General features: G+C 40.9%; 1 protein-coding gene and 2 long non-coding RNA genes across 22 annotated transcripts in view; 2 read left to right on the top strand and 1 right to left on the bottom strand.

Moving 5' to 3' along the window:
• LOC310682529 overlaps positions 1-4,155 on the top strand; it is a 34,003-nt gene extending 29,848 nt beyond the window's left edge. For all 5 annotated transcript variants that reach the window (XR_014513937.1, XR_014513938.1, XR_014513939.1 and 2 more), the window contains one exon: positions 4,005-4,155. This is a non-coding gene — a long non-coding RNA (uncharacterized lncRNA). The remainder of the gene's footprint in view (positions 1-4,004) is intronic.
• Positions 1-24,261, bottom strand: part of ST18 (ST18 C2H2C-type zinc finger transcription factor) — a 185,699-nt gene that overhangs the window by 6,665 nt on the left and 154,773 nt on the right. For 10 of the 12 annotated variants that reach the window (XM_083450973.1, XM_083450972.1, XM_083450975.1 and 7 more), the window contains 9 exons: positions 19,743-19,988; positions 13,338-13,450; positions 9,420-9,482; positions 8,746-8,814; positions 5,864-5,926; positions 5,561-5,641; positions 3,866-4,087; positions 2,561-2,649; positions 1,381-1,484 (listed from right to left, as the gene is read on the bottom strand). In XM_083450973.1, the coding sequence (XP_083307099.1) occupies positions 1,381-1,484; positions 2,561-2,649; positions 3,866-4,087; positions 5,561-5,641; positions 5,864-5,926; positions 8,746-8,814; positions 9,420-9,482; positions 13,338-13,450; positions 19,743-19,988 (1,050 nt within the window). Of the gene's footprint in view, positions 1-96; positions 718-1,380; positions 1,485-2,560; positions 2,650-3,865; positions 4,088-5,560; positions 5,642-5,863; positions 5,927-8,745; positions 8,815-9,419; positions 9,483-13,337; positions 13,451-19,742; positions 19,989-24,261 lie in introns of those variants that run through there. The other 2 variants (XM_083450971.1, XR_014513872.1) reach the window with 2 other exon arrangements.
• LOC310682545 overlaps positions 17,226-24,261 on the top strand; it is a 32,372-nt gene continuing 25,336 nt past the window's right edge. For 4 of the 5 annotated variants that reach the window (XR_014513972.1, XR_014513973.1, XR_014513974.1 and 1 more), the window contains exon 1: positions 17,226-17,671. This is a non-coding gene — a long non-coding RNA (uncharacterized lncRNA). Of the gene's footprint in view, positions 17,672-19,994; positions 23,166-24,261 lie in introns of those variants that run through there. The other variant, XR_014513975.1, reaches the window with a different exon arrangement.

Here is a 24,261-nt window from a genome sequence, read left to right as displayed (position 1 = left end):
AAATTTAATTGAGCAAATCATTAATTTTCCATAACAGCATGATTTTTTTTCAAAAATGGGCTGCAGATTCAGTTAAACAACTGCATAAGCAACAACAAATTTGGCTTTCAGCAGGAACATAAAAAAGCCTGCTGGGTCAGGCCAATGGCAAATCTAGTCTAATATCCTCTTCTCCCAGTGGCTAGCCAGGTGCCTGGGGAAAACCCACAAGCAGGTTTCAAGCACAAGAGCCTTCTCCCCAACTGTGGTTTCCAGCAACTGGTATTCAGAAGCATTGCTGCCTCCAACTGTGAATTTGTCAAATCCTCTTTTAAAACCATCCAAGTTGGTAGCCATCACTGCTTCCTGTGGAAGCGAGTTCCATTGTTTGATTATGTGCTATATGAAGAAATACTTCCTTTTGTCTATCCTAGATCTTCCAACATTCAGCTTCATTGGAAGTCTGAGTTCTAATGTTATAAGAGAGGGGAGGAACCCCCTTTTCTCTTACCACTTTCTCCATGCCATGCATAATTTTACAAACTTCTACAGGTCGCCTCTTACTCGCCTTTTCTCTAAACTAAAATGTCCCAACTCTGCAACCTTGCTTCATAGGGGAGTGGCTCCAGGCCCTTGATCATTTTGGTTGCCCCTTTCTGAACCTTTCCAAGCTCAACAAAATCCTTTTTGAGCTGAGCTGAGCTGAGCTGAGGCTGTATGGCAGTAAACTAGAATGATCTGAAAAAATTAAAAGCACAGGTTTGAACCCAGGCATTCTATGAGACCATGACTTTAAACCAGTGGGTGGAAGGCAGGGAGACCAACAGTAGGTGAAGCTAGACAGATGAAGCAACAACGCCTTTAAAGCTCCAATGAAACCCTTGCTGAACCAGAGAAATGGACCATATATGGGTCAAGGTAGAAGAAGGCAAAGGCAAAGCCTCCAAAAAGAAAATTGGGCCATGTTGCTTAGGTTTCACGGGCCACAATAATGAGCTGGAAAGTTGCTATGATTTCCATGCAACTCTGCCCAGTTTGCACGCTGCTACAATGCTGGATCCATGGGTGCAGCTATGGGAAACATAGTATATGTTAACAACAGCTTGCAAACAAAATTCTCAATGGTCAACATGCAGTAGCAATGGCATAGCATAGGGGAGCACAGGGGTAGTTGCCCCAGGTATAAGATTGTTAGCGGGTGCACATTTTCAACACCCGGTGCTGTCTCAATACAGCCATGTGCTTCTGTTACTGGGCTCTGTTGAAAACGGCTTCTCATGTGAACCAGGCTGGCAACCTACACTACTGTGCAGTAGAGTTCACCATCATTGCAATGCCAGAGAATAGTAGGAGTTTTTGATGTTTGTTTTTAAGGGCTCAATCAGAGATTTTCTTCCTTACCTGTGTCTGAAGTTTCATCATGTCAGCTTCAATTTTAAGGTTGGATTCATTCAGTTCTTTTATTTCTTCATCCAAATGTCTGATTTCCTCCTCATTCTCTAAACCTGCACAAGAATGAGCCAAGTCAAGTGTAAAATCACACCTGACTGAAGAGATGGGCAAATGCTAACCCCTGTGTAATGGTATGTTATAGAACAAGCCTCTTCAGTTAACCTGGTCTCTGGAATCAAAATTGCACATTTGCAATTTAATTCTACACTTAACAGGGTCAGTGTCAAAGCTTCCATTATGGCATGTCAGGGGCAGAGAAGCAGCCATGAAATTTTCCCTTTGCACTGATGGAGCTCAATAGGCCTTCAAGTGGCTGAAAGTGGCCCGCCTGGATTGAAAGGATCAATCCAGTACCGATATTTGTTGAAGGGCAACTCTGGGAACAGAGCACAGGTCACCATAGCTCAGGATGAGGGAGAAATTTGGATTACATGTCAATGCAGATCCTTTTATTTTGCAGTTTCTGAACCAATGAGCACACTGAAAAGCAGCGATCCCTCCAAATTTGCACTTTCCCAAATTTTGTTGTGCAGCTCCTCAACCACAGCATGTGCATAAAAATGCACATGTACAGAAATACGTTAAGGGAAATTGCTTGAAAAATGTGCATATTGGGCGAAGCACATATCAAAGTGCTGATGAATTTTGGTGAGGTCCATTTTTATTATAAAATTGTTGTTGGTTTTTATTGTTATGATTGCAAATTTGATGTGGAAATCTGGTGGACTGGAAAGATGAGACACGGATATAGGCAAATTTGTCCATCTCTACCTGTGTCCTGTTCATTGTGAGACAGTACAAAGTACTTTTAATTAAAATGTTCAAATGAAAGGCACAATGTAATTATATATATTTTTAAGTAAACCAAACATTAAATTAATTAATCCAATTATGTGTCTTCATGAGGCAGGCAGCAGAGGGGCTGTAGCTGTGTGTTTGCAGAAGGTCCTGCTTTCAGTATACAGCATCTTCTGTGAAAGAATATTTGGCAGCTGGACGGAAAGACACTTTTTCTAAGACTCTAAAGAGCTGCTGCTGGCCAGAGAAGACAGTACTGGGCAAAGACAGACTCATTTCCTTACTCCCAGATTCCAGTGTCATATATGTACTGCTTTTGTTATCTTCTTACCTCCACTTGCTTTCAATTTGATGGTCATCAGTTCTTCAGATATTTTGCCCTTTTTTAAGGCTTGTGCATTCAGAGGGCATCCAGACAAACTGAAAAGAGTAGGAAAGGGGACCTATTTGAAAATTGAAACACATTTTTGATTGCTGTATCTCAGCTTCCAGGGTCTTGGCAGTACAAGTCCATTTTATTGTGCTGCATGTGAGCTGCAATCCTATATTGCTACTACAGTGTTACTGGGCACATAATATTGCCAATGACCGAAATGGTTGTGTAGTTACTAAAATCTCTCTAAGAGCACTGAGTCCTCAGTGCAGCTCCTGACATAGCCCCATTTGAACTACCGGTATGTAGTGGGTCATCTTCGATGGTGGCTTAACTTAAACTTAAACACACCTTCTGGAAAATAGTACATAATGGTGCAGCGGTGGTAAGTCAGTGCTCTCTACTGGGAAGGAGAGGCAAAGCAGTGATGAGGTCAATGTGGCACAAACACATCACAGGAGTGCTGGATTGGCTCTGCAACTGCATTTGCACCATGCTGAACACCATGCTGCCTTGCCCTCTACCTCTGTCACGCTATCTGCAACTAGAGGCAGCAGTGTAAAATCCTGGACCAATTACAGCACAATCCTATACATGTCTACTCAGACATAAATTCCAAGGGATTCAAGAGGGCTTATTCCAAGGTAAATGTGTATAGGATTGTTCTATTAAAATCTGTGACTGTTATTCAACTAAATTTAACTCAAGAGTAGACCCACTGGAATGAATTAACATGACCAAGCTAGGTCTGTGAATCTCTGTTGGTCTACTTGGAGTAATACTTAGCTGAACATCACCAAATTTACAACTCCTGGGGTCAGCTTAGATACGCAAATGAACATAACAACTCAGTAATTTGCCACTAAAAATACTTTGCATTTTAAACAGGACTTTAAAGCAATAAATTATATTTGCATTCTCAACTTCAAAATGTACATGAAAAGAAGAGTTCAGTAATATGCTGCTAAAAATACCTTGCCTTTTAAAAAGAGCTTTTAAGGCTAAGCAGTAAATTGCATTTGCAGATTTCTCACCTATTCTAGGTTGATATATGAATGTTTAGACAGCGAAAATAAAACCAAAGACATCTCAAAAAACCCTGGACATCTCTAGGAAATGAGTTGGGGTTAATTCAGGGACTTATGCAAAATCCTAACAAGATTTTTCCTATCAGTTCAACAGCTTCATTTGTTAAATTCACACAATTGCAATACATTGTAGGTATTTGTTGAGTTAAAAAAAAGTAAAGATACAAAGTGATACCTTCTATGGGTGACAAAAACGTTATTAACATGACCCAGCCCGTTGCAGCCTGGCAAAGGACAGTGTGGCAGCTCCTGCTTGTTCAGTCTCCAGGGCAGCGAAGACCCATTGAGAGGACTCTCCTTCTGTCTCTTGGCAGCCATAGGACAACCCGAAGCAGTGCGATGAGAAGTGTATTTACCTGATATGTGACCTTGGCCATCACAGCCTAGCACCGGACATCTACAGAAGCACAGCAAAACTGATGTTATTTTTAGGAAAAAGAAAAGAAAAACCAAGAGGCAGAGGGGGGGAATGTCCATGTACCAGCGACACCACCTCAAGAAAGATTTCCTCCCCGTAAATAAAATAAAACCTACTTTGTTATAATATGAACGTACTAATAGCAAGATTTCAATGTGCTTGGGTCCTTCTTGGAGGTTTCCTGTAGGCATCCGGTTTGCCATTGTGAGATGCTAGACTAAATGGGTCATTGGCCTGACCCAACAGCATCTTTTTATGTTCTTAGAAGGGTTTCTAATGAGCAAATGCCTTGTTTGATGCTGGATTACTGAATTTTAGGCTACTGTATTTTACTCTTGTTTTAAGAGTCATTGATTGATTTTATTTATATGCACTATTAAATAGTGTGGGGTTTTTTTTGCAAGCTGCTCTGGAAGGTTTTTTAATTTGAAGGAACAAGGGAAATATATTTAAAAGGAAAAAGAAACAAGTAAAAGGCACGGTTTGAGGAAAATGGCCAAGCAAGCCAAACTAGACTCCTTGGTGGGCCAAGATTGGCCCACAGGCTGCTGGTTCCAAGCTGTCTATACATTAGGGCTGCCATATGAATACAACTTTAAAAAATATAGTCTAATACACTGTTATTGAACTCAATAGACTTGAGTGTATGCGAAGGATTGCACTGTGAAATACTTTAAATATGGTGGATTTAAATATGAAGGAGGCCCAACTGGCTTCCATTAGTGATCTGCCATAGTGTCATGAGTCCCATGCTGTGGATCACTTTTTCAGCAGGTACACTCACTTTTGATTTTCAGGCATCTCTGAAAGACCTTTTTATGTAGGCAGGCCTATGCAACTGTTTAGATGTTTTGATCAGTCGATCATTTTAATGATCATTTTGCACTCTTCTTATTATGTTTTCTATTTTATTGCCTGTCCTGCCATATGCTATCTTGCTATATAAATATATCTTGGTATATTTTTTTTATAACGAAATGAGGTCAAATATTCATGTGCAGAGTCTCCACATGCAGACAATTGTCAGCCCCTGTAAGCATCAGCCAGTGAACTGGTAGGGGAAATAATGTATGATCTGTAAGCCTTCCCTACATGTGGGTGTACAGGTCTGGCAGAAGGGTGAGGTTACTGGTCATAAGGACTCAGAAGAAGAATTATAGAGTGTCTAAAAAGGGACTCTGCCTAAAGTTTGGCTCATCTGGGCTGGGGGATGAGCCAGAGATGATGCTTCTCCTTTGTTTCTTAAGACCTGAGACTTTTCCAGAGCTGTGCCATCTGGTTTACTTCAAGGACAGCACAACAGCACCTGAACCATAAAACCATCCTTTGGAGGTTTTGTTTGGATTTATTGTTAGGAGAGGATCTAAGTTAGTGAATCTGAGACCAATCTTCCTGTGATGTATCCAACTGAATAGTGAGGCATAAGTGACAAGCCTTTGCCACTCCACTTACTTAAGTTCAGGGTCTTCTTTTTCTTCCTTGGTAGGAGTCACTTTGAGACCACCTTTCCTGGCTCGGGGACAACCAGACAAGCTGAAAGTACACAGAGCAGAGAAATATAGATTCCCCAGGCTTTTGCTTCTGGATGATTCAGGGGTGATGATCCTGTGGCCCTCCAAACGTTGGACTCCAACTCACACCAGCTGCAGCCAGAATAGCCAGTGGTCGGGGTGATAGGAGTTGTAGTCCTGCAAAATCTGGAGTGCCAAAGCTTCCTCCCCCCCCCCAAAAAAAAAATAAGCAGAAGATTCTTACCTTCTGTGTGAGGCATAGTTTCCAGTGACATGACCAGACCCATCACATCCTGGAGTTGGACATCTATAAAGCAAAGTGCAGAGAAGAAGATGACCCTTGACATTTCATAAAATATCTAATTTAGGAGATTTTTGCATTAGAATTTCCCACATTCCTGGTTTGACATGACCATGTGCAACTGGAAAAATAAGAAAGGGTACCTAAGGAAAGCAACTATTTTGGGGTGTACAAGGGCTGTGTTGTACATGAAAACTTAGCCACTGATATAAACCTCACAATTTTCCCACTCAGTTATTTAGATTTCTGGGAAGGGGAAGATGAAAATAATCATTTGATTTGTTAGAATCAGTGCATTTCAAATCTGAAAATATATAGAGTCAGGTTCAAATATATGCACTGGATTAATTGTTAAAGAAAGGAATATAACCCCCTGTATATCCATTACACACATTTGTTTCTCTTTCTTCTAGGAATAGGGATTTTATAGTCTGGCTCAAACAGCATTTTGTATTTCTTTTGTTAATACTGTGCAGTGGAGTTATTCATGCCATCAGACCTGGATCTCCATAGGGGAACTTATAATAGATGTGCAATACAGGTGTGATGGGAACATCTTAGTGGCCTCATATAGAATATACTCAGTAGTGTCTCAAAGAGGCTTGCAGTGGTTGTACAAGAGAATAGTGATGTTGCTGGAAGCTATATTAACCTGGTTCAGAATACAAATTTAGCATGTTAGGAATAGTTGCCTATATTCAAAACTCAGTGTCATTTCTCTGATTGCAATCTGAGCCAGGGAAGAATCCCCATAAGGCACCATAAGGGCTCAAGTATCCTAGGAAAATGGCATGTCCAGTTTTCCTGGCAGCTGAGACACTAATATTTCAGAATTCTCAATGCCAGAGCCAGAGGGGTGAGGGAAGGGAGGAAGAGCTTCCTGTCAGACCTCTTACTCTGCTCTTATTGTTACCACCTCACCAAACCAGAGAGAGTGGGGCTGAACGCAGCTGGAAGCATAAAATGAAGTGCTTGTTAATAGCATACAACAGTTTCCAGCACTGCTTCATGAATGAAGGGACAATCCTGGCAGTAGTGGTGGTAAGAGTGTGTTGCTCATCAGTAAGAGTTGAGGTGAAGGACCACAGCTCAGCAGTAGAGCAACTGTTTTGCATGTAGAAAGTCACAGACTTCATTCCTGGGACCTCTAGATAGGGATGGGAGATAATCATGTCTGAAATCCTGGAGAGCCACTGCTAATCAGTGCAGGCAATACTGAGCTTGATGGACCGACTCAGTAGAAGGCAGGTTCCTATGTTCCTAGCAATTGCACAGGCAGTAGCCCACAAGTTCCAATGGCCCAATGACGTTATGCACAGTGCTCACTATTGCAACCAATGCACCAGTTTTGAAGACAGTCACATTTCCTCAAGATGCTACAGTGGGAATGCAGGAGGAGATGTGATTAACTCTCAAACAGAAATGCTGCCCTCGGGAAAGATGTCTGCATTCCTCACAACAAATTAGTAACCAGCTCTGTATTTGTTGCACTTTTTCAAGCTGCACTACACGAGCACAGGATTCTGTCAAGCATTCTTGGAAGCCTTCGCCAGACTTTATCCAAGCATCTTCATCAGCCAAAACGCTCCCAATGATAACTGGGTGACTGCCTGCCAACCTTCCTCTTCAATAATAAGGCCAGATGCCCAGATTGCTCAGGCCTCCTTAAGAACCTCCACAGCCACTCTTTTGTTTGTGACTTTTCTCTGCAGTATATGGACTCATCTGATTTAATGCTTGCCTCAACCACATGCAGAGGGGTATGTCTAGTGGCAAAGGATAAAAAGGAAAGATTTGCAGGCTTGGTTTGGATAAACACTCACATTTTAAAGCTTAGCCCAAGTACTTTGATCTGAAAAACCAGACTGCGTATTTTGTGAGATCCAGCCATCTTGCAAGACTTGGTATTTCCAGCTGGCTTTCAAAATATGAGAATAACATTTTCTTTCCCAACATTTAGACACATCTACTTCAAGACCTGACAAACAGTAAGATTCTCTCCCCTTCCTCTGATTTATACCTGCTGGGTGGGATAAGACTGCTCCCAAATTCCCTTAGCCAGGGCAGTTTCAACGCCCTGCTGAGGCAAACCCAGCAACCTTGTCCCCGTGGGAGGTGACTATTACTATAGCTACACTTCTTACACTGGTAGGATTGTGTGAGTGAAAGGGGACAAACTGGACAGGTATGGGGCAGAATGGCAGAGGTATAGAAGTTAGACAATGACTAGTGGGATCTGCAACAAAATATTCCACTGTAGAGTGTTTCTATTCAAGTTATGCTTTTGGGGTCCCACAGTAAAGTATTTTCCCTAATCTTTTCTGCACTTCTGCAACCGCTGGAGTTTCCCCAAGCCTGTTAGTATCCCTCTTTTGGACATGGCTGTCACATGTGGGAAAATAGTTAACTATGAGACCTGTAACAAAATATTGATGTGTGGAGTTTTCCTGTTTGAAATTAATTCAGAAGTGAATTAATAATCATGCAGTCCCTGGACAATAGGGAGTCAGACGTCTTTAGGCCTGCTTTGAGAGCATTTGTAACTATCCAGGCTTATTCCCCTGCCTGGCTACCTGTCACCCTTTGCCACCATATCCAGGACACCATATCATGTGTCCATGACCAAAACCTAGCACTGGAGCAAGAGCTGGACTAGTACATTCTACAGGAAGCGGGAGTTGTTACCCCAAAGGCTGAGCAAACATCTGCTCCGCAGCTCTACTGGTTCTTGTTGCTGAACAAGCAGACTGGGTTTTGAAGTAAGTAAAATATGTAGGAAGAGAACAGCAATGAACCCCTCCCTCTCCTTTGATACTAATACTCACTTAAGCTCTTGAGAGTTGGCAGCCATCAAGGATTTTAAGGTCTTGTCAGCCAACGGGCAGCCAGAAACACTAGAAAAAAAACAAACGTGAAATAGGCTTTCTTGAACATACCTCAGCAAATATTAAAAGATTGCACTAAAAATATTTAACCATTAAATTAAAAAAAAAAAACAGATCACAGAGCAACCGCTTGTAAACAAATCCCTTCTTAGTTCCTTCATCCCCATAGGGATGTGAAGGAAGAGTGTAGTAGTTGATACAGCTGTGTATCCCTCATAGGCCACAGAGCTCCTTCTTGCTCAGATGATGCATTTCAACTGCTACAGGGACTTGTTTGTAAGCTGGACCTTGGTCATCACAGAAACCATTGCACAGGGAGCTCCATTCAGCACAATGTAGGAACTGGGCCTTTAGTAGCATTTACCCTTTGGAACACTCTCCTGTTACATATCCAACAAGCTCTGCCTCTGTTATATTTTTGGTACTTATTGGAGACCTTCCTTTTAAATGGAGATTTTTATCTCCATCTACATCTGTACTGGATTTCAGCTCTGTGTTTTTATATGTTTTTATTGCTAAATTGCTCAGGGTTTTTTTTTATGGGAACAGGTTTGTAAGTAAAAAGTCCACAATGCCATGCCTTCATTTTGTTATTAATTGCTCTCACTTTTTACCTGCGGTGCGATGCATAGTTTCCTGTCACATGACCACTGCCATCACATCCTGGTGTTGGACACCTAAGGAAATAAAATGGAAATGCAGACACACATACAGTTGTTGTACATCTCTCTTACTGAACTGTGCGATAAACATACAAAGATGGATAATTGTTTCCCACATGAATGGAAACACCCCTCTATTACATACCCATAGATATATATGAGGTGTCCTACTGTGCCAAGAAATATTAGTGTGAGAGATACCCTCAGGCCTTTCTGTGATTGCATCAATTTTTCTTCATGCCATTGCAAACAAAAAAAAATGAACTTAGGTGAAAGTCAAATAAATTTTACTCAGAGTAAACCCGCTGAAATTAATGAGCATGAGGAAGTTAGGGCAATTCATTTCAGTATGTCTACTCTGTGTAAAATTTAGTCAAGTACCACCCAATGGGTTTCCACACTACATTTCCTAATTTGTGCTAATATTTCTCCAAGTGTATTACGATTCATTCATTTATGTATTGCTTCCATGCTCAAATGCTGTCTTAAGTGATACACAATAATGTGGAGAGGCATGGGAAGATGATGCTTATGTGTATGAACCATCCTTACATTTGTCTGAAATGATACATTTCATAACAGTACCTTTTTCTTATCACATCAATCATATTATGACAGTGAAGATGAGTTCAAAGCTGAGCTGAAAATTCTCAGAAGGCATGGATGCAATAACTTTCATATTCTTGTAAAAACGCTATACTAGTTCAGCATTGGGTGCCCATAGACTCTTAATTCACCACAGGATTTTTTTTTTCAGGGGGAAAGTTCAATTTAATGTTTTTAAAAAAGGTTCTGTATGGATCTGGATTCACACCCCTTGCTATATATTCACAATATATGTGATATTAAAAGCTGATGTGATCTCGTGATTTAGATGGCCCAACTTCACCAAGACACTGTAAGGACTAACGATCATGAACCTGAGGGCCCTAGGATATGAGAAACTGCCCTTTTCTGAAAAGGGCTCACCTATTCCAATTTTCTACAGGTTAATTGTTAGCCCCCCCCCCCTCCCCAATTACTTTGAAAAATCCAGAGACTGCATTTTGGTCCCAGCTACTACTTTTTTATTTCTTCAGAAGCAAAATTATTCTCTTAATCCTCCCAAAACACTGTTGATGCATGGACCACAAAGTAATATTTTAAAAACAAGCATAGAATGCACCATATTTTTTTTAAAGAACTAGTGTATCATTTAGACAACTTATTCCATTCTGTGTCATACAGCTGCTTTGGTATAAATATAATCACCAGAGAGACCATTAATATTTAAAAATATGTAATCTATATTTATAATGAAGAAAGTTCATTGTAATTGAACCTCAGAGGTAGAATTTTTCTTTACAATTGCTATTGTCATTATAGGTGCTTCCTCATGATGGAGCCATTTGTATTGCTCACTAAACTACCTATTCTGCCGGTGAATATTTAGTAAATGTCCTCTGCCCTCAGTGTTACCTTTAGAATCTTTAAATGGCGAGTCTTAAGTGTTTATGAATTAAATTGTGTAGGCAAGCACATTTTGAGTACACATCAGCATGCAGAGCAAGTATTACGGATGCTTTAAAATCCCATACAAGGCTTGGAGTTATTGTAACTACAGAGAGAAGAAATTATGTTCAGTTATTAAGGTAGTAAATGGCTGTGTGGATCCCTGGAATTAATGTCACACAGCAACAGATCTTTAAATAGAAATTTAATAAATAGTAAAAAATAAAAATAAAGTGTCACTGGGGAAATTATTGCTTTTCCTTCTGCTAGCTTCATCAACATTTGTGTTCTTAAAAAAGGCAAAGCTAACACATAAGTGTGGATACAATATGGTGAGCAGTCTTTAGATTTAGATTGAGGCATGCTGTGTCAAAGAAGATTTGGCCCATGGGAACAGTAATATCTGGAGGAGGGCTTCTAAATCCATAAGGCAAACGTCAGACATAGAATTGATATCAAAGTATTTGGTGATGAATAAATGAAATTATAGAAAACAGAGATAGAGGCTGCATTCATGTGGCTGTTTATTCCATTTTCACAACTTCTTCCTATCTATTAAGTTCTGCATTATGTTTGAGCTTACACATGGTGTAAAAGCCAGCTCTGGAACTATAGTGGAATTTGCATGCTGAGGTCCCCAAAACACCCCTACCCCAATAACTCACACATCACACATAATTTTTGTTTAAGGTTTTTTGGCATAATTTTGGCCACAACTTTATTAAAATACAAATTGTGAGTGGTTGCTTAGGCATTGGTTATGACTAGCTGTCCCACCCGCCTTGGGGGACAGCACTGACTCCGGATTCCAGCGAGAGCCAGTATGGAGGAACAAGATCAGGGATAACTGGAGCTGCGACACAGACCCTCAGCTTCTCCCCGCATGCTCCCAGGAGCTTACGCGGCCCACACCCGATTCCAGGGGTTTGGACGAGAGGATGGTAAGCCCCTGAATTCCTTTAAAGGAATTCCCGTGCAGCAGCAGCATTGGAGGGGCAGGCACAGCCAATCCATACCCCTCCACCAACCAATTTAAACCAGTGCCTAACCGCCAACCTTACAAGTTGTGACGATTTGCTACGCAGTAGGCAAAAACCAATTGGCACACACTAATCAGCCAAAAGGAAAAATTCCTACCAGGCCCCCGCACCAATGCAGACAACCCCATGACAGGCATAGCAAGGTCAAAGCACAAGCCCAATCAAGGGAGGGCAGGCGGGTGATCCGGTGCCCACAGTGAAAGGAACATACTGTGAGCCTTGTTTAAATAACCTCTGTCCCCACCTCTAAATTGGCAACATCAAATTTACCCCAGTAACACCAACCACCAATCTGATCCAAGCCCCTTCAATCTATCCTGCCTGGCAACCATGGGGTGCTTTGCTCGGCCCCATCCGCAACACGTGCTCTCATTTAATGAGAACACGCCATTGCACAAGCTTAGTGCTCATTTCTGTGTTATTTGCTTCCAGAAAAAAACCCGTTGACAAATAATGTGGAAATGAGTGATAAACTTGTGCTATATCCCACTATATTCTAGACGTGGGTTATATATCATGTGGAAACTGAAATATAATGTGGCAATTAATAGTTAGGAAAACATTGTGAAAACGGAAACACTTCTCAGCCTTTTGGCTAAGAACAAGTGTAAAACGGAATAAACCGTCTTGTGAATGCTGCCAGAGAAAGATAAAGAATATCAACTATTAATGATACATTGATCATATGAAACTGACCGATTAGGAACTGCTCTATTACATGTCAACAACTGCTCTATTAGAAACCTACCTCTTCTTGGGCAAAGTTAATTTTTTTGCAACGAACACATTCTGTTGTTGTTTTGTGTTCCCACAGAACTGTAGCATTCAAACAGGCCTGTCTGTAGACTGATTTCAGGTACAGCAAACAGGAACTACTGTATTTTCCATCTATAAGATGCCCCCATGTGTAAGACACCCCCTGTTTTGGGGGATTCAGATTTAAGAAAATGGTGGGAGATGGCTCAGAGTATAAGACGCCCCCTAATTTTTGACATTATTTTAAAGGAAAAAAACCTAGTCTTATACACGGAAAAATACGGTAATTATTTGTGGGATCCAACCCCATGCAGGATATGGATGACCTGTTTATGAAGTGATCATTTCCCTGAAGTTTTCATACTTGCTACGTGGCATGAGCCAAAAGTAAAGGAGAATATTGCCCCAAATCTACCCAGAGATTTAAAGTCCAGTGCTGAAATGGAAGATGTAATGGCACCCAGTATTCTGCAGTGTATATTAGGGACGAGATCCAGCATTTCTTCACCCTGGGCAAATCAGCAGTGTGTGGACTTATCAAGCCCATAGACAACAAGAAGGAAAGGAATGTTTTGTGACTCACGTGATTAGTTCCTTTTTGAGATCTCTTGAATGGAGCTTAGATTTTGGACTAGGAACCGAGACATCTGAGTATCTTTTTTCATCCAGGCTTTCAGGACAGCTCGCAGGATCTTTCTGAAATAACAGAAAAGAATGAGGTGCTTCTATCTTCAACACAATACTGGTAGCTAGAGCTGAACCAAAATTTCTCAGAAGGCCTATTTCTGAATCTCTCTCTCCCGCCCCCTTTTCCCCTAGGAATGTTATCACAATTTAGAATGTTATCACAATATGCTCCATCTTTTGTTTGTGCAATGGCCACCATTCCCATCTTAGCAGGGTGAAAAACGGTGCCCAAACTGCCAACATAGTAGCTGCTGCTTGCAACATCAGCAACAAAGCCTTGGGATGGGCAGAGTTAAGGTGCCAACCTATGGCCACTGCTAATGGAAAGCCTCAGCCCTAAGAAACAGTTTGAGAATTTCTCCTGTCCTTGGGGAAATTTAGTGAAAATGCTCCCCTAATCCTTCTGCTGATAATATCTCTGATGGAGCCCTTCTGGGGGTTTACCTAGCCCAAAACTAGCCACCCACAAGGCAAGGTGAGATGACAGCAGATCCTAATCTTCATTCATCTCTTCTTCCCTGGTAGGGAGGGCCCCCCACCATATTGTGATTCGCTGCAGGTACCAGAATGTCTTTCGCTGACCCTGCTTCAGCCCCTAGGGTTCAGTTGCCTTCACTAGGAACCAAGGCTTTAGCATAGCAAGCCCTGTCCTGTGGAACTCATGACCTGTGCAGCTTCAGCAAGAACTGCCCCTGCTTTCTTTCAGACATCTCTTAAAAGCTGTATTTTTTAGGTAGGCCCTCACATTTTTTTCTTTTTAACCAGCCATTATCTATTGCTGCTTTATTGCTGTTTTAATTATGTTTTACCTAGATTGATTGCTTTTATTGCATTGCATGCTCTAAGCCACCTTAATATATTGTATGAATGCCAAGGTTGCAGGTTCAATTTGTGTATGGGACAGCTGCATATTCCTGCATTGCAGGGGGTTGGACTAGATGATCCTTAGGTACCTTCCAACTCTACAATTATAGGATTCTATGAAAGTGCAGGTCACAAATATTCAAACAATAAATAAATTATTATTATTTTTATTAGGAAGGAGAAACTTGAGAGCCATTCATGTGCATCACAAGTGCTGACTACTGTGAAGTGGTCAGTTGATTCAGAGAAATAAGGTACCACTGATAACAAGCTTACTTCCAGTTAAGAGCTCTCTCTCTCTCTCTTTTTTTTTTTTACAAAAGTGTGGTGGGTGGGTATACAAAAGCTGAACTTCCCCATTATTTCCAGAACAGTCTGCCAAACTGCAGACTGTATTTGTGTGTATGTGTTGGGGGGGGGGGCGTTACTGGGGATGGCAGGGAAGCTCCACTAGTTTCAAGTTGAGTTCTTGCCAGTGCGCATATTCCTATGTGCACACAGGACGACAAAAATAAATGAATGAAATTCCATTAATGTGCAGATGGACATTTATATTGATTTCTGCAAAGACCAGAACATAATGACAACACGAATAACAGATAATAGCATCTGGCACTTTCAACATTTTAAACCCTGGAATCTTTGGAGAACTGACAGTTGAACTAAACTGACAGCTCCAGTTATTTCTCAGCACTTTCCTTTTGGAGAAAGTGTGAGCCTCTTCCAAATTCAGGATTATTTTTTTTTAAGGGGCATCTGGACAGGCCATTTCTCAGTGTACGAGGGAGACAATATTTTCTAGAAATGACCAACAAAATCAGCCAACTGTTGTGCATATGAACCAGAAAATAAATTAAAAATAGATTATTTTATTTTACTTTGAGGCAACTTACACCCTTATAATTTGAGAAGTTTCTAAGACTCCTGCTGTTATCTAGTGTTGGAAAAGCTGTAGAATTAAAAAAAACCAAAACATTTCAGAGACAGTAAGTTGACTTTGGAGGATCAGGAAGCTTGTGGGTTGGATGATGCAAGCTTGACTTGTGAGGAAATAGTATTCTGTTAAAGTTTCAGATCTTTTTTAAAATAGTGGTGCACAAAACCCACAACTTTTAAGCTTAGAATGTCTATGTGCTGAAAATCTTGGCAGCAATTTTTGTATACAGTATTGTCTCCATCAAGGTTTTATGTACTCAGATCCAAAGTCTTTTGTTTAATTCACAGAAATGTTTGGGGTTGTTATATTTTTTACTTCTACAGCTGCAATCTATTGGATAAACCCCATAACTATCTCCAGGGATTTTCTAGATTCACTATGGAACAATTTGCCCTTTTGGAAACTTGGCTCATATCACCAGCAACAGGACCCAGTTGTGAGTTTGGTTCATTGGATGGGTTCAAATCAATACCAGCTGAATCGAAGTAATTTTATATTGAATTCACTCATTATCCTGGTTTAGGACTTCTTTATTAACAAACGTTTTAGCATGTCTAAGACTGAAATGTGAGCATCTGTCTCCCAACGAACACACTCCTCTTCCTCTTCCATCACCACAAATGCAACAACTGCTGAGGACCCAGGAAGATAAGGCACTTCTTTAGCAAGGTCAGCCTCAGAGATAGGAACAAGCACAGCAATCTTGTCTTGCAATTACTACCCCTGTCACAAGCTAGGAACAAGATCGGCTTATCCTTGTCCTTTTTCTCTACAAGTACCACAAGCTGCCACATAACTCTTTGGTGGTTTATTTTCCTCGTGGCTTCTGTATAGTCCTCTGATCATACCCACTTGCATCTAACATGTTTCAGCCAGCCTTGTGTTCTCCTAACCCCTTTGCCCTGGGTGCTGCTGCCAGAAATTTAAAGCAAGATGCTAAACAATAACACCAACAAAAAGTGGGCCTGTATGGCAATTGTCTGCCTAAGGAGAGTGTCACTTCAACATGAGGTGTTTTGTTTGTTTGTTTTTAAAAATCAATCACCTGTGAGATTGCTCAGGACCAGAAGACACACACATAATGACTAGCATGAAGGCACAGCTTTAAAATGGTTGCTTGTTGCAACTGACTTATTGCAGCATGTTATTTGAGGAAACAGTCATGGCTAAGCAAGTAGAAAAATACTTTCTGTGAAGAAGGTATAAGGTTCATTTCCTGGTATCTCCCAAGTCAGGTTGGGAAACCGTGGAGGGTCACTGCTAGTCAGTGCTGACCATGGGAGTCAATGAAGTGCCCTCTTCTACTACCACCACCATCCCTGATCATTGACTAGCTGGGACAGGTCAGAGTTAAAACATACGTGTGTGGTAGAGGGACCACCAGTTTGCCTACCTCTGGTGCAAGCAATATTAAGCTACATGGACCAGTGATCCTCTAGAACTGAAATCTGAACAGTTGTATCACAAGTTTAAGTAGCTGTTCTGTGTTTAATATTGGTATGCAGCAGCTATCCAAAAGATTCAGGAATTTTGTCCCATACTATGTGGGAATTAGTTCCCGTTTGCAGAGTATGCAGAAGACAGCCCTGGGTTGTTTGGCCCTTTAATTAGTTCTCATTTTCCTTCCTATAAAAATTACGCAAGACACTCTGTTTTAAAGTTCAAATAACATATAACTTCTTGTACTTGCAGTTACAGATTAAATGTACAATGCAGGTAGGTGATACTTAAGTTGCTAAAACATCTTACATAGATTTGTATCTAAGGCTGACTAACATTTACAGACTGACTGAAACTCTGAGGCAGACAGCAGCCTAACACAACATACCTGCTGCTCTAACTGTTAAGACTCTTAAACTAACTGCCATAACTGAAATAACTGCCATAACCGCCTCAGGCATATGACATCGCAGAGTTCTATATCTCTTGCAATTAACCCTTTACGTATGCATTTCGGATGCTAACATCCCACAGACTCTTCACTCCCAAAATTTTCACTGACATGGAGAGGAAACTCTAATTTTCTGCTTTTTGACCACAAATAGCTTGCTCAGTATGAAACCACTATGGCAGCAAATAGTAATATGGCCTCCACCTGGCAGCCATTTTGTCTGTACCGTTCCTAAGTTACAGGGATATATAAAGCTGAACAAACTGTTCTGATTTCTGTTAATTTATCAAAGTGTCAGTCGGTTGGCATAAAAGGGTCAATGCTGATTTTTTTTATATTTTTTTGTCATAAGAGAAAGTCCAAATAAACCTCCACTTTGCCTAGCTCTGGCAACAAGTTCCTATGGAAAACATGGCCAAAAAGATGGAGGGGGGAAGAAAACAAACAAACAAGCAGAAAAAACACCCCACAACATCCTGCCAAAGCTCAATAAACACAAAAATGAAAAGGACATAACAAAAATCAAGGAAATCACCAGGTTTAAATTATAATTTAGTACAGTATCTCTTACAAATGATGAATTACTTTATGTAAATATTTGTCTTATTTATGAAGGGGTGGGCAGGGGACCACAGCTGCATTTTTTGTTTTCTATTCAGTTTCTATTGTAGGCCAAATTGATGTGCCATGTTGACATGCATATTGATGTTCTCTTCTAGTGTCTTTGTGAGGAACACAGAGGAGTAAATGGGATGCGGCTTATGTGTGGTTTTTTTTTTTTTTTAAAATGTGCTTGGTTTCTTTAACGACTAAATCTGAGCATTAGCATTGGGTCAAGCTACAGATGACAGCAGCAGATCTGTGTCTTTAAACATGGATCTACACCATAATAATAATAATAATAATAATAATAATAATAATAATAATAATTTATTATTTATACCCCGTCCATCTGACTGGGTTTTCCCAGCCACTCTGAGTGGGTCCTAACCAATGATTAAAAACACAATACAGCATTAAACATTAAAAACTTCCCTAAACAGGGCTGCCTTCAGATGTCTTCTAAAAGTAAGATAGTTGCTTATTTCCTTGACATCTGATGGGAGGGTGTTCCACAGGGCGGGCACCACTACCAAGAAGGCCCTCCGCTGGTTCCCTGCAACCTCACTTCTCGCAATGAGGGAACTGCCAGAAGGCCCTCGGCGCTGGATCTCAGTGTCCAGGCTGAACGATGGGGCCAGAGATGCTCCTTTAGGTATACAGGACCGAGGCCGTTTACGGCTTTAAAGGTCAGCACCAACACTTTGAATTGTGCTTGGAAACGTATTGGAAGCCAATGTAGGTCTTTCAAGACCGGTGTTATATGATCTCGGTGGCCACTCCCAGTCACCAGTCTAGCTGCCGCATTCTGAATTAATTGCAGTTTCTGAGTTGTCTTCAAAGGGAGCCCCATGTAGAGCATAATTTTATGCTTGACAGGCAGCAGAGATGCAATTTGAAGTGTGTGGGGGGAAGGGTGGATAGTCAGGGGCTCTTGCTCATTGCTTGCCTTTATGGCCCCTCCCTAGCCAGATTCACTTCCAGTGTCAGTACCAGACTGGATAAAAAAATGACCTTGGGGGAGAGGCCAATGGGAAGCAGTGGACAGAGGTTGCAGCCCCTACATCATTGCTTTGTAAGTGTAGCACCATTTTACATAAGATTGAGCAGGCCTGCACATTAATCCAGGAAGTCTGTACTTCACAAATCTTAGCCCTATGAGTTTGATCACAGGATAGCAGAGACTTTTATATTTTGACCTCATATTTCCCTAGGGATAAGAGATGTGTAGCCAAAGGGTTGGACTGAATAAAAGTATTTTAAATGCTAAGATTTAATGTTGAGTTTGCTGAGAGAGAAAAAAGCCTTTGGAAGAGCTTCATTGTTCTATCAAATCTCTTAAAGAAGTGATATTGCTAGCAAAGCAAAAATTACCATTTCTCTAAATCATGATGTATAAAGAATATGAATGCATAGCAGATCAGAGATAAAGCATTGTCATAACTTCTTAATTCTTAACGTCTATCATGGAAGTGTGAACTTTAATTATATATTGATCATATCATATATACAGAGCTGGAAAAATCCCATGCAGTTTCTTTCTTTTATTTTTTAAGGATTTAAAATGTTTTCATTATTCCCTACATAAACTGGTTCCCAAATTGTGATGCTACTTTCTAGGAATACTGATCATGCTTTCTAGAATGCATGATTTACAGTGCAATACTGTATGCATCTAATCAGAAGTAAGCCTCATTGAGTTCAATTGCACTTATTCCCAGGTAATTGGATACAGGATCATTACTTCATTGGCTTTCATAATGGTTCTAACTTCACATCTTCCAAAATCCCTCTTTCTATAGGTCAGGAGGGAAAAAACCTCATTAGCACCCTAATTCTTAGTACACTGTCTCATTCTTACTCCCACCAAAATGAATGGTGCCATTGACTTGTAAATGGGCTTAGGAGTGGAGTGTTAGCTGCCATGGCTCATATTGGGTACTGTAAAATAAATTATTCCAAGATCAACAATCCCCTCCATAGTGTATCCTGACAAACAAAAAATATACCTCTTTCTCCTCCCCCTTTCTCGCCTGGCTCTTGCTATAGTTGATTGGCGTATCCCATCCTTCCTTTTCACACAACGCCTGGTAGAAGGTGGCATTGACCAGAATGCTGCCTGTTTTGAAGGGAGAAGAGGCAGGAGTGGGGACTGTTGTGCTGAAAGATGTTAGCGGAATACCCTTTTCTTGGTGCCGGTTCTTTTTCATGCTCAAATCCAGGGTGCCATTTTCATCCACTTCTATATCAGCTCCCTGATACGCAAGGGGAAAGAGAGAAATGTTTAGAGTGTGAACAGTTTGCAGCAACAACATAATAAGACTTGCAGAGCTTTTAAGGGATAAGTGGAAATGCCTGCTTTTATTTAAATTTATCTAAATCTAAAAAACCAGCTTTTCGATTTATACCCGTTAATATTTAATTCTTAGGCGGACTTAAGAGATACCTCTATAATGCTCTTTCCATGTTTCTATGCTTAAACACAGTAAGCAGAATAAGATGCTTCTTAAATGTAAACTATATGTACTAAATCTGAGGGGGGGGGGTTGGTTTTTTTTTACAAAAAAGTTTAGCATTAAATCTCCTGAATCATTTCACTTTTACAGAGAACTATGATCCCCTTTCAGATAAAAGCATTAATTCACTGCTTAGCTCATCAACAGTATTATTATTACATTTCATCCACCCCCCACTCTCTCACAATATTGCAACATCTGTATCAGAGGGGGAGGGGAAACAAATGTACAAATCAGACCCAAGGGGAGCATTTGTCATAGGTCTTTTATATATCAGTGACAATCTCACTTTATCTCAAATGGAGCTTGAATTGTAAAGATCTTTTAAAAGGTTTACTATAATCAAGAGGTCCAGACTGTGTCCTTCCCTGAAATGCAGAGCTCCATTGTGGACTGAGATGCAAATTGTTGTTCTTCATGGTGGCCCTTATCCTGCCATAAGGCCAAACTCTGTCATGCCTCTGAATGTTATGTGTGAATCATATTTCTCATCTGCTGCACTATATTAAGAACATAAGAGCCTGCTGGATGAGGGCAGTGGACCATCTAGTCCAGCATCCTGCTCTTGCAGTGGCCAACCGGAGGCCTACACAAAGCCTGCAAGCAAGTTCTCAGTGCGAGAGCACACTCTTCTCCTTTGTACAGAGAAATCTACCGGTTAAGTTAGTAGTTGTACAATAGTGTCTACACAGGTTAGAACGTCTGCCCCCTGCATCAGTCAAATGGCATGTGCCTCCCAGGACCTTATAGTACAGAGGAAGAATTGGGGCACTGCACTGGATTCTCAAGTTATGATTGATCAGGGCCAGCCCAAGACATTTTGGCACCTGAGGCATACCACAAAATGGTGTCCCCCACCAAAGAAGAAAGGGTGAGTGAAGATCTACATCAGGAACACGGAGGCAATAAATATCCACACTGGGAACAAGGGTAGGAGGAGACCAACAGATCTGGCCTGCAAGGGGTGTGCCACTGCAGCAACAGTAAAAGCTGGTGCATTCACTGGAGGCCAGATCTCTTGTCCCTGTGGATCCTGTCACTAGAGGTGGTCAACTCACTTTGCCTCATGGCATAGTGCTTGACCAACAGTCAGGCAAAGGGCTTCAGAAGAGGCAAGAATTCACTATGGCAATAGTTTCCATAAACCCTTGCCTGTTCAATTGTATTGTATATGACAGAACAGCCAGAGAGGTTCACTGGGGAAATCTATATCACACATCCAAGAGGTCTGGACTAGAAGAAGAGGAAAGCTTTTCTTCTAACTGTGGAAGGGAAGAGGAGAGATTGGAGAGATTCAGTAGACAGCCAGGTACTGCTTAGGGATGGATGGGTGATATTTGTATCCCGCCCTCCCCGGCCAAAGCCAGGCTCAGTCATCTTGGATCAATTATTCCAGATATTTCTTTAAAATGCAGAGTAAAATCATGCAGAGTAAAATAACCAACACCTGGAAATGAAGGGTCAAGTGAGTCCATGTGCAGCCTACTTCTCCACTGGGGTGACTAACTTGTTGCTTGATGGAATCCTATGGCTGTCCCTGGCCCTGGAGGTCTCATATTGTCTAACAGTATCTGGCCTAACGCTTTACCTCACATGCCTGACAAATAACTCAGCTGTTTGGCTAGAAAGGGGAGGGAGTTTTGAACATTGCCCACAATCAAAAGGAGAGTCAAATGTTCTTCAAACTTTGTACAGTCAGCAAATATCTCCATGGCATCCAGTTGTGAATGTAGATGTCAGGTACAATGTTGATTGAAAGAAGGCCAACCACTTAACATAGACAATCCTGGTAGCAGCATCCAGTTAGCAGAACAACTCCTGAGAAAAATAACTCATTTTGACCTAACATTCTCCAGCTGTAGCACTGTATGCTGCTTCTCAAAGCACTAGCCAGGAAATGTTATGCCTGCATGATGCTTAGACACAGGCCTAGAAAAAGAGATCAGTTCATCTCAGTTCCTTTTGAAAAGTTGAAAACAATCAGGCCAATTGCCTGAGAGACTGCAAGTTAGAAACTCTTGCGTTTGTTCCTCTCGTATGACAAAGTCCACATTTTCAACCCCCCAGCTTAAAGAGAGATATGCTTTATTATACTTATGGGAAGTAAATACACTTCTAATATGTTCATACACTAAGATGCTTTCGTTATATCTTTTTGCCCCTTTTTAGTAAATAGTTTAATCTCCTGTGATAGTTTTAAGCCCCGACTTTGACAGTACAGCTTATCCTGGATAATAACTTAGTAACCACAACATCTTATGCCATCTGTATAATATCAAATACATTTTTATATCAGCATTAAAAAAAAAACCCTTACTTACAAAAATCCAAGATATTAACTGTATCACTGCCAGCTGAACTTCCCAGGACCTGAGCACATTGTTGCCATGATTACCCTTGTGTTTTTTTGGCTTCATAGCTGATATATAAGTACAGCCATGAAACAGAGCTACAAGTAATCAAGTTTAATGGCCACTGTAAAGTAAAATGCTAAACATTGTAGTTGCTGACATTTTTCATAGGGGGAAAAAAAAACTTGGGTTAAGTCTGCCTGACCAACATTCACATAAAATGCCAGACCTCTGTGACAGATGGCTTAGGAGAAGATGCCATGCAATGGGGGATGCAGTAGTTTTATAGTGCAAAAACCATAAATAGTGCAGATTTTCTGTCACTGACAAAATACCAGCAACTCAGAAGGCAGGAGACAACAGCAAACAAATTCCATAAAACAGTCAAAGTCTTCTCAAATTAAATCACAGATCCAAACATGTCAGGAAACACATCTGACAGTTGGGAATCTGGCCTCATTTAGCAGCACCAAAGAGGCTTGGTTGGAAGGCAATACACGTTTGTTGATGTGAATATGAAGATACTGGCGAGGGCTATCTTCTGATGTGCAAGGGAGTTGGGTTGGTGAGTATGTACCTAATTCAGATCAGAAAATACCCGGGTTGTGTAACAAGAGTGCAGATGGGGTTTAAGTGAGCTCACAGATGTACACAACAATCAAATACAGTCACAGAGAAATAGCCCCTTGTGCTCACAGGAGGATGGATCCCATGTTTACAGCATGGCCTTTTTATTCAGTCCAATATAAAATTGCTATAACTTTTGCTGCAGTCTCCACCAACGCCAGGTGGAAGACTATCAGATTCTCTCTCTCTCTCTCTCTCTCTCTCTCTCTCTCTCTCTCCCCCCCCATCCTGCCCTTACTAAGAGATCTTTCAGTGTTCTTTATTGTTCGAATGTTTTTAAATATCTGCATTGAAGTGATTATCAACAGAGAGTAAAGAACATTTCTAAAGGATAGAATTGCCTGCTTTATTTATACAGCTTATTTTCATCCTGTCAAAGTAAAGATGTTTACATTAGTGCTATGCTGAAAATACCTTCTGCTTTTTTTAAACATTCTCCACCAAATGACAAGAAAAGAAATTGCATTCAAAAAAATTCAAGGAGACATTGTTGGTGAAACTCTCCTGGGTGGGTTGCCAGATTTTTGTTGCAATTGCTTTACTTCTGAGGTAGCTCAGAAATTTTGTGAGTATCCTTTCATCCTGTGGCTAATTTATCCAGTGATCTGCATTCAGCAGCCTTCCTGGGTGCCTGCACTTCCTGAAAACCCCATAACATCCTTGACTGGGTTTCCCGTAAGCATTGATCTGCATTCAGCAGCCTTCCTGGGTGCCTGCACTTCCTGAAAACCCCATAACATCCTTGACTGGGTTTCCCGTAAGCATGGGAAGATGGGAAGGCTTCCAACTGAGCATCTGTCAGCTGTTCATTATTATTTGTTAAGTGAAATCTGTTTACTTTTAAAGAAATCTGAAAGGAAAGTTTTTTTCTAAGGCACAAGAGAAAACTTTCCATTTAAAAACACAATCAGTGAGAACTCTTAACTCAGACACAGAGTAGTCAGGCTTCCTGCCCTTCAATTAAAACCCAGGGTGAAAGTATCATAAGGTACCTCCCTCCCTATGGGGCTTTTTCAGAGCAGAAGATGTGGGCA

The sequence above is a fragment of the Podarcis tiliguerta genome, assembly GCF_965153285.1.
Source record: "Podarcis tiliguerta genome assembly, chromosome: 7".
Lineage (NCBI taxonomy): Eukaryota > Metazoa > Chordata > Lepidosauria > Squamata > Lacertidae > Podarcis > Podarcis tiliguerta.
This window is presented reverse-complemented; position numbering and strand designations above follow the sequence as displayed.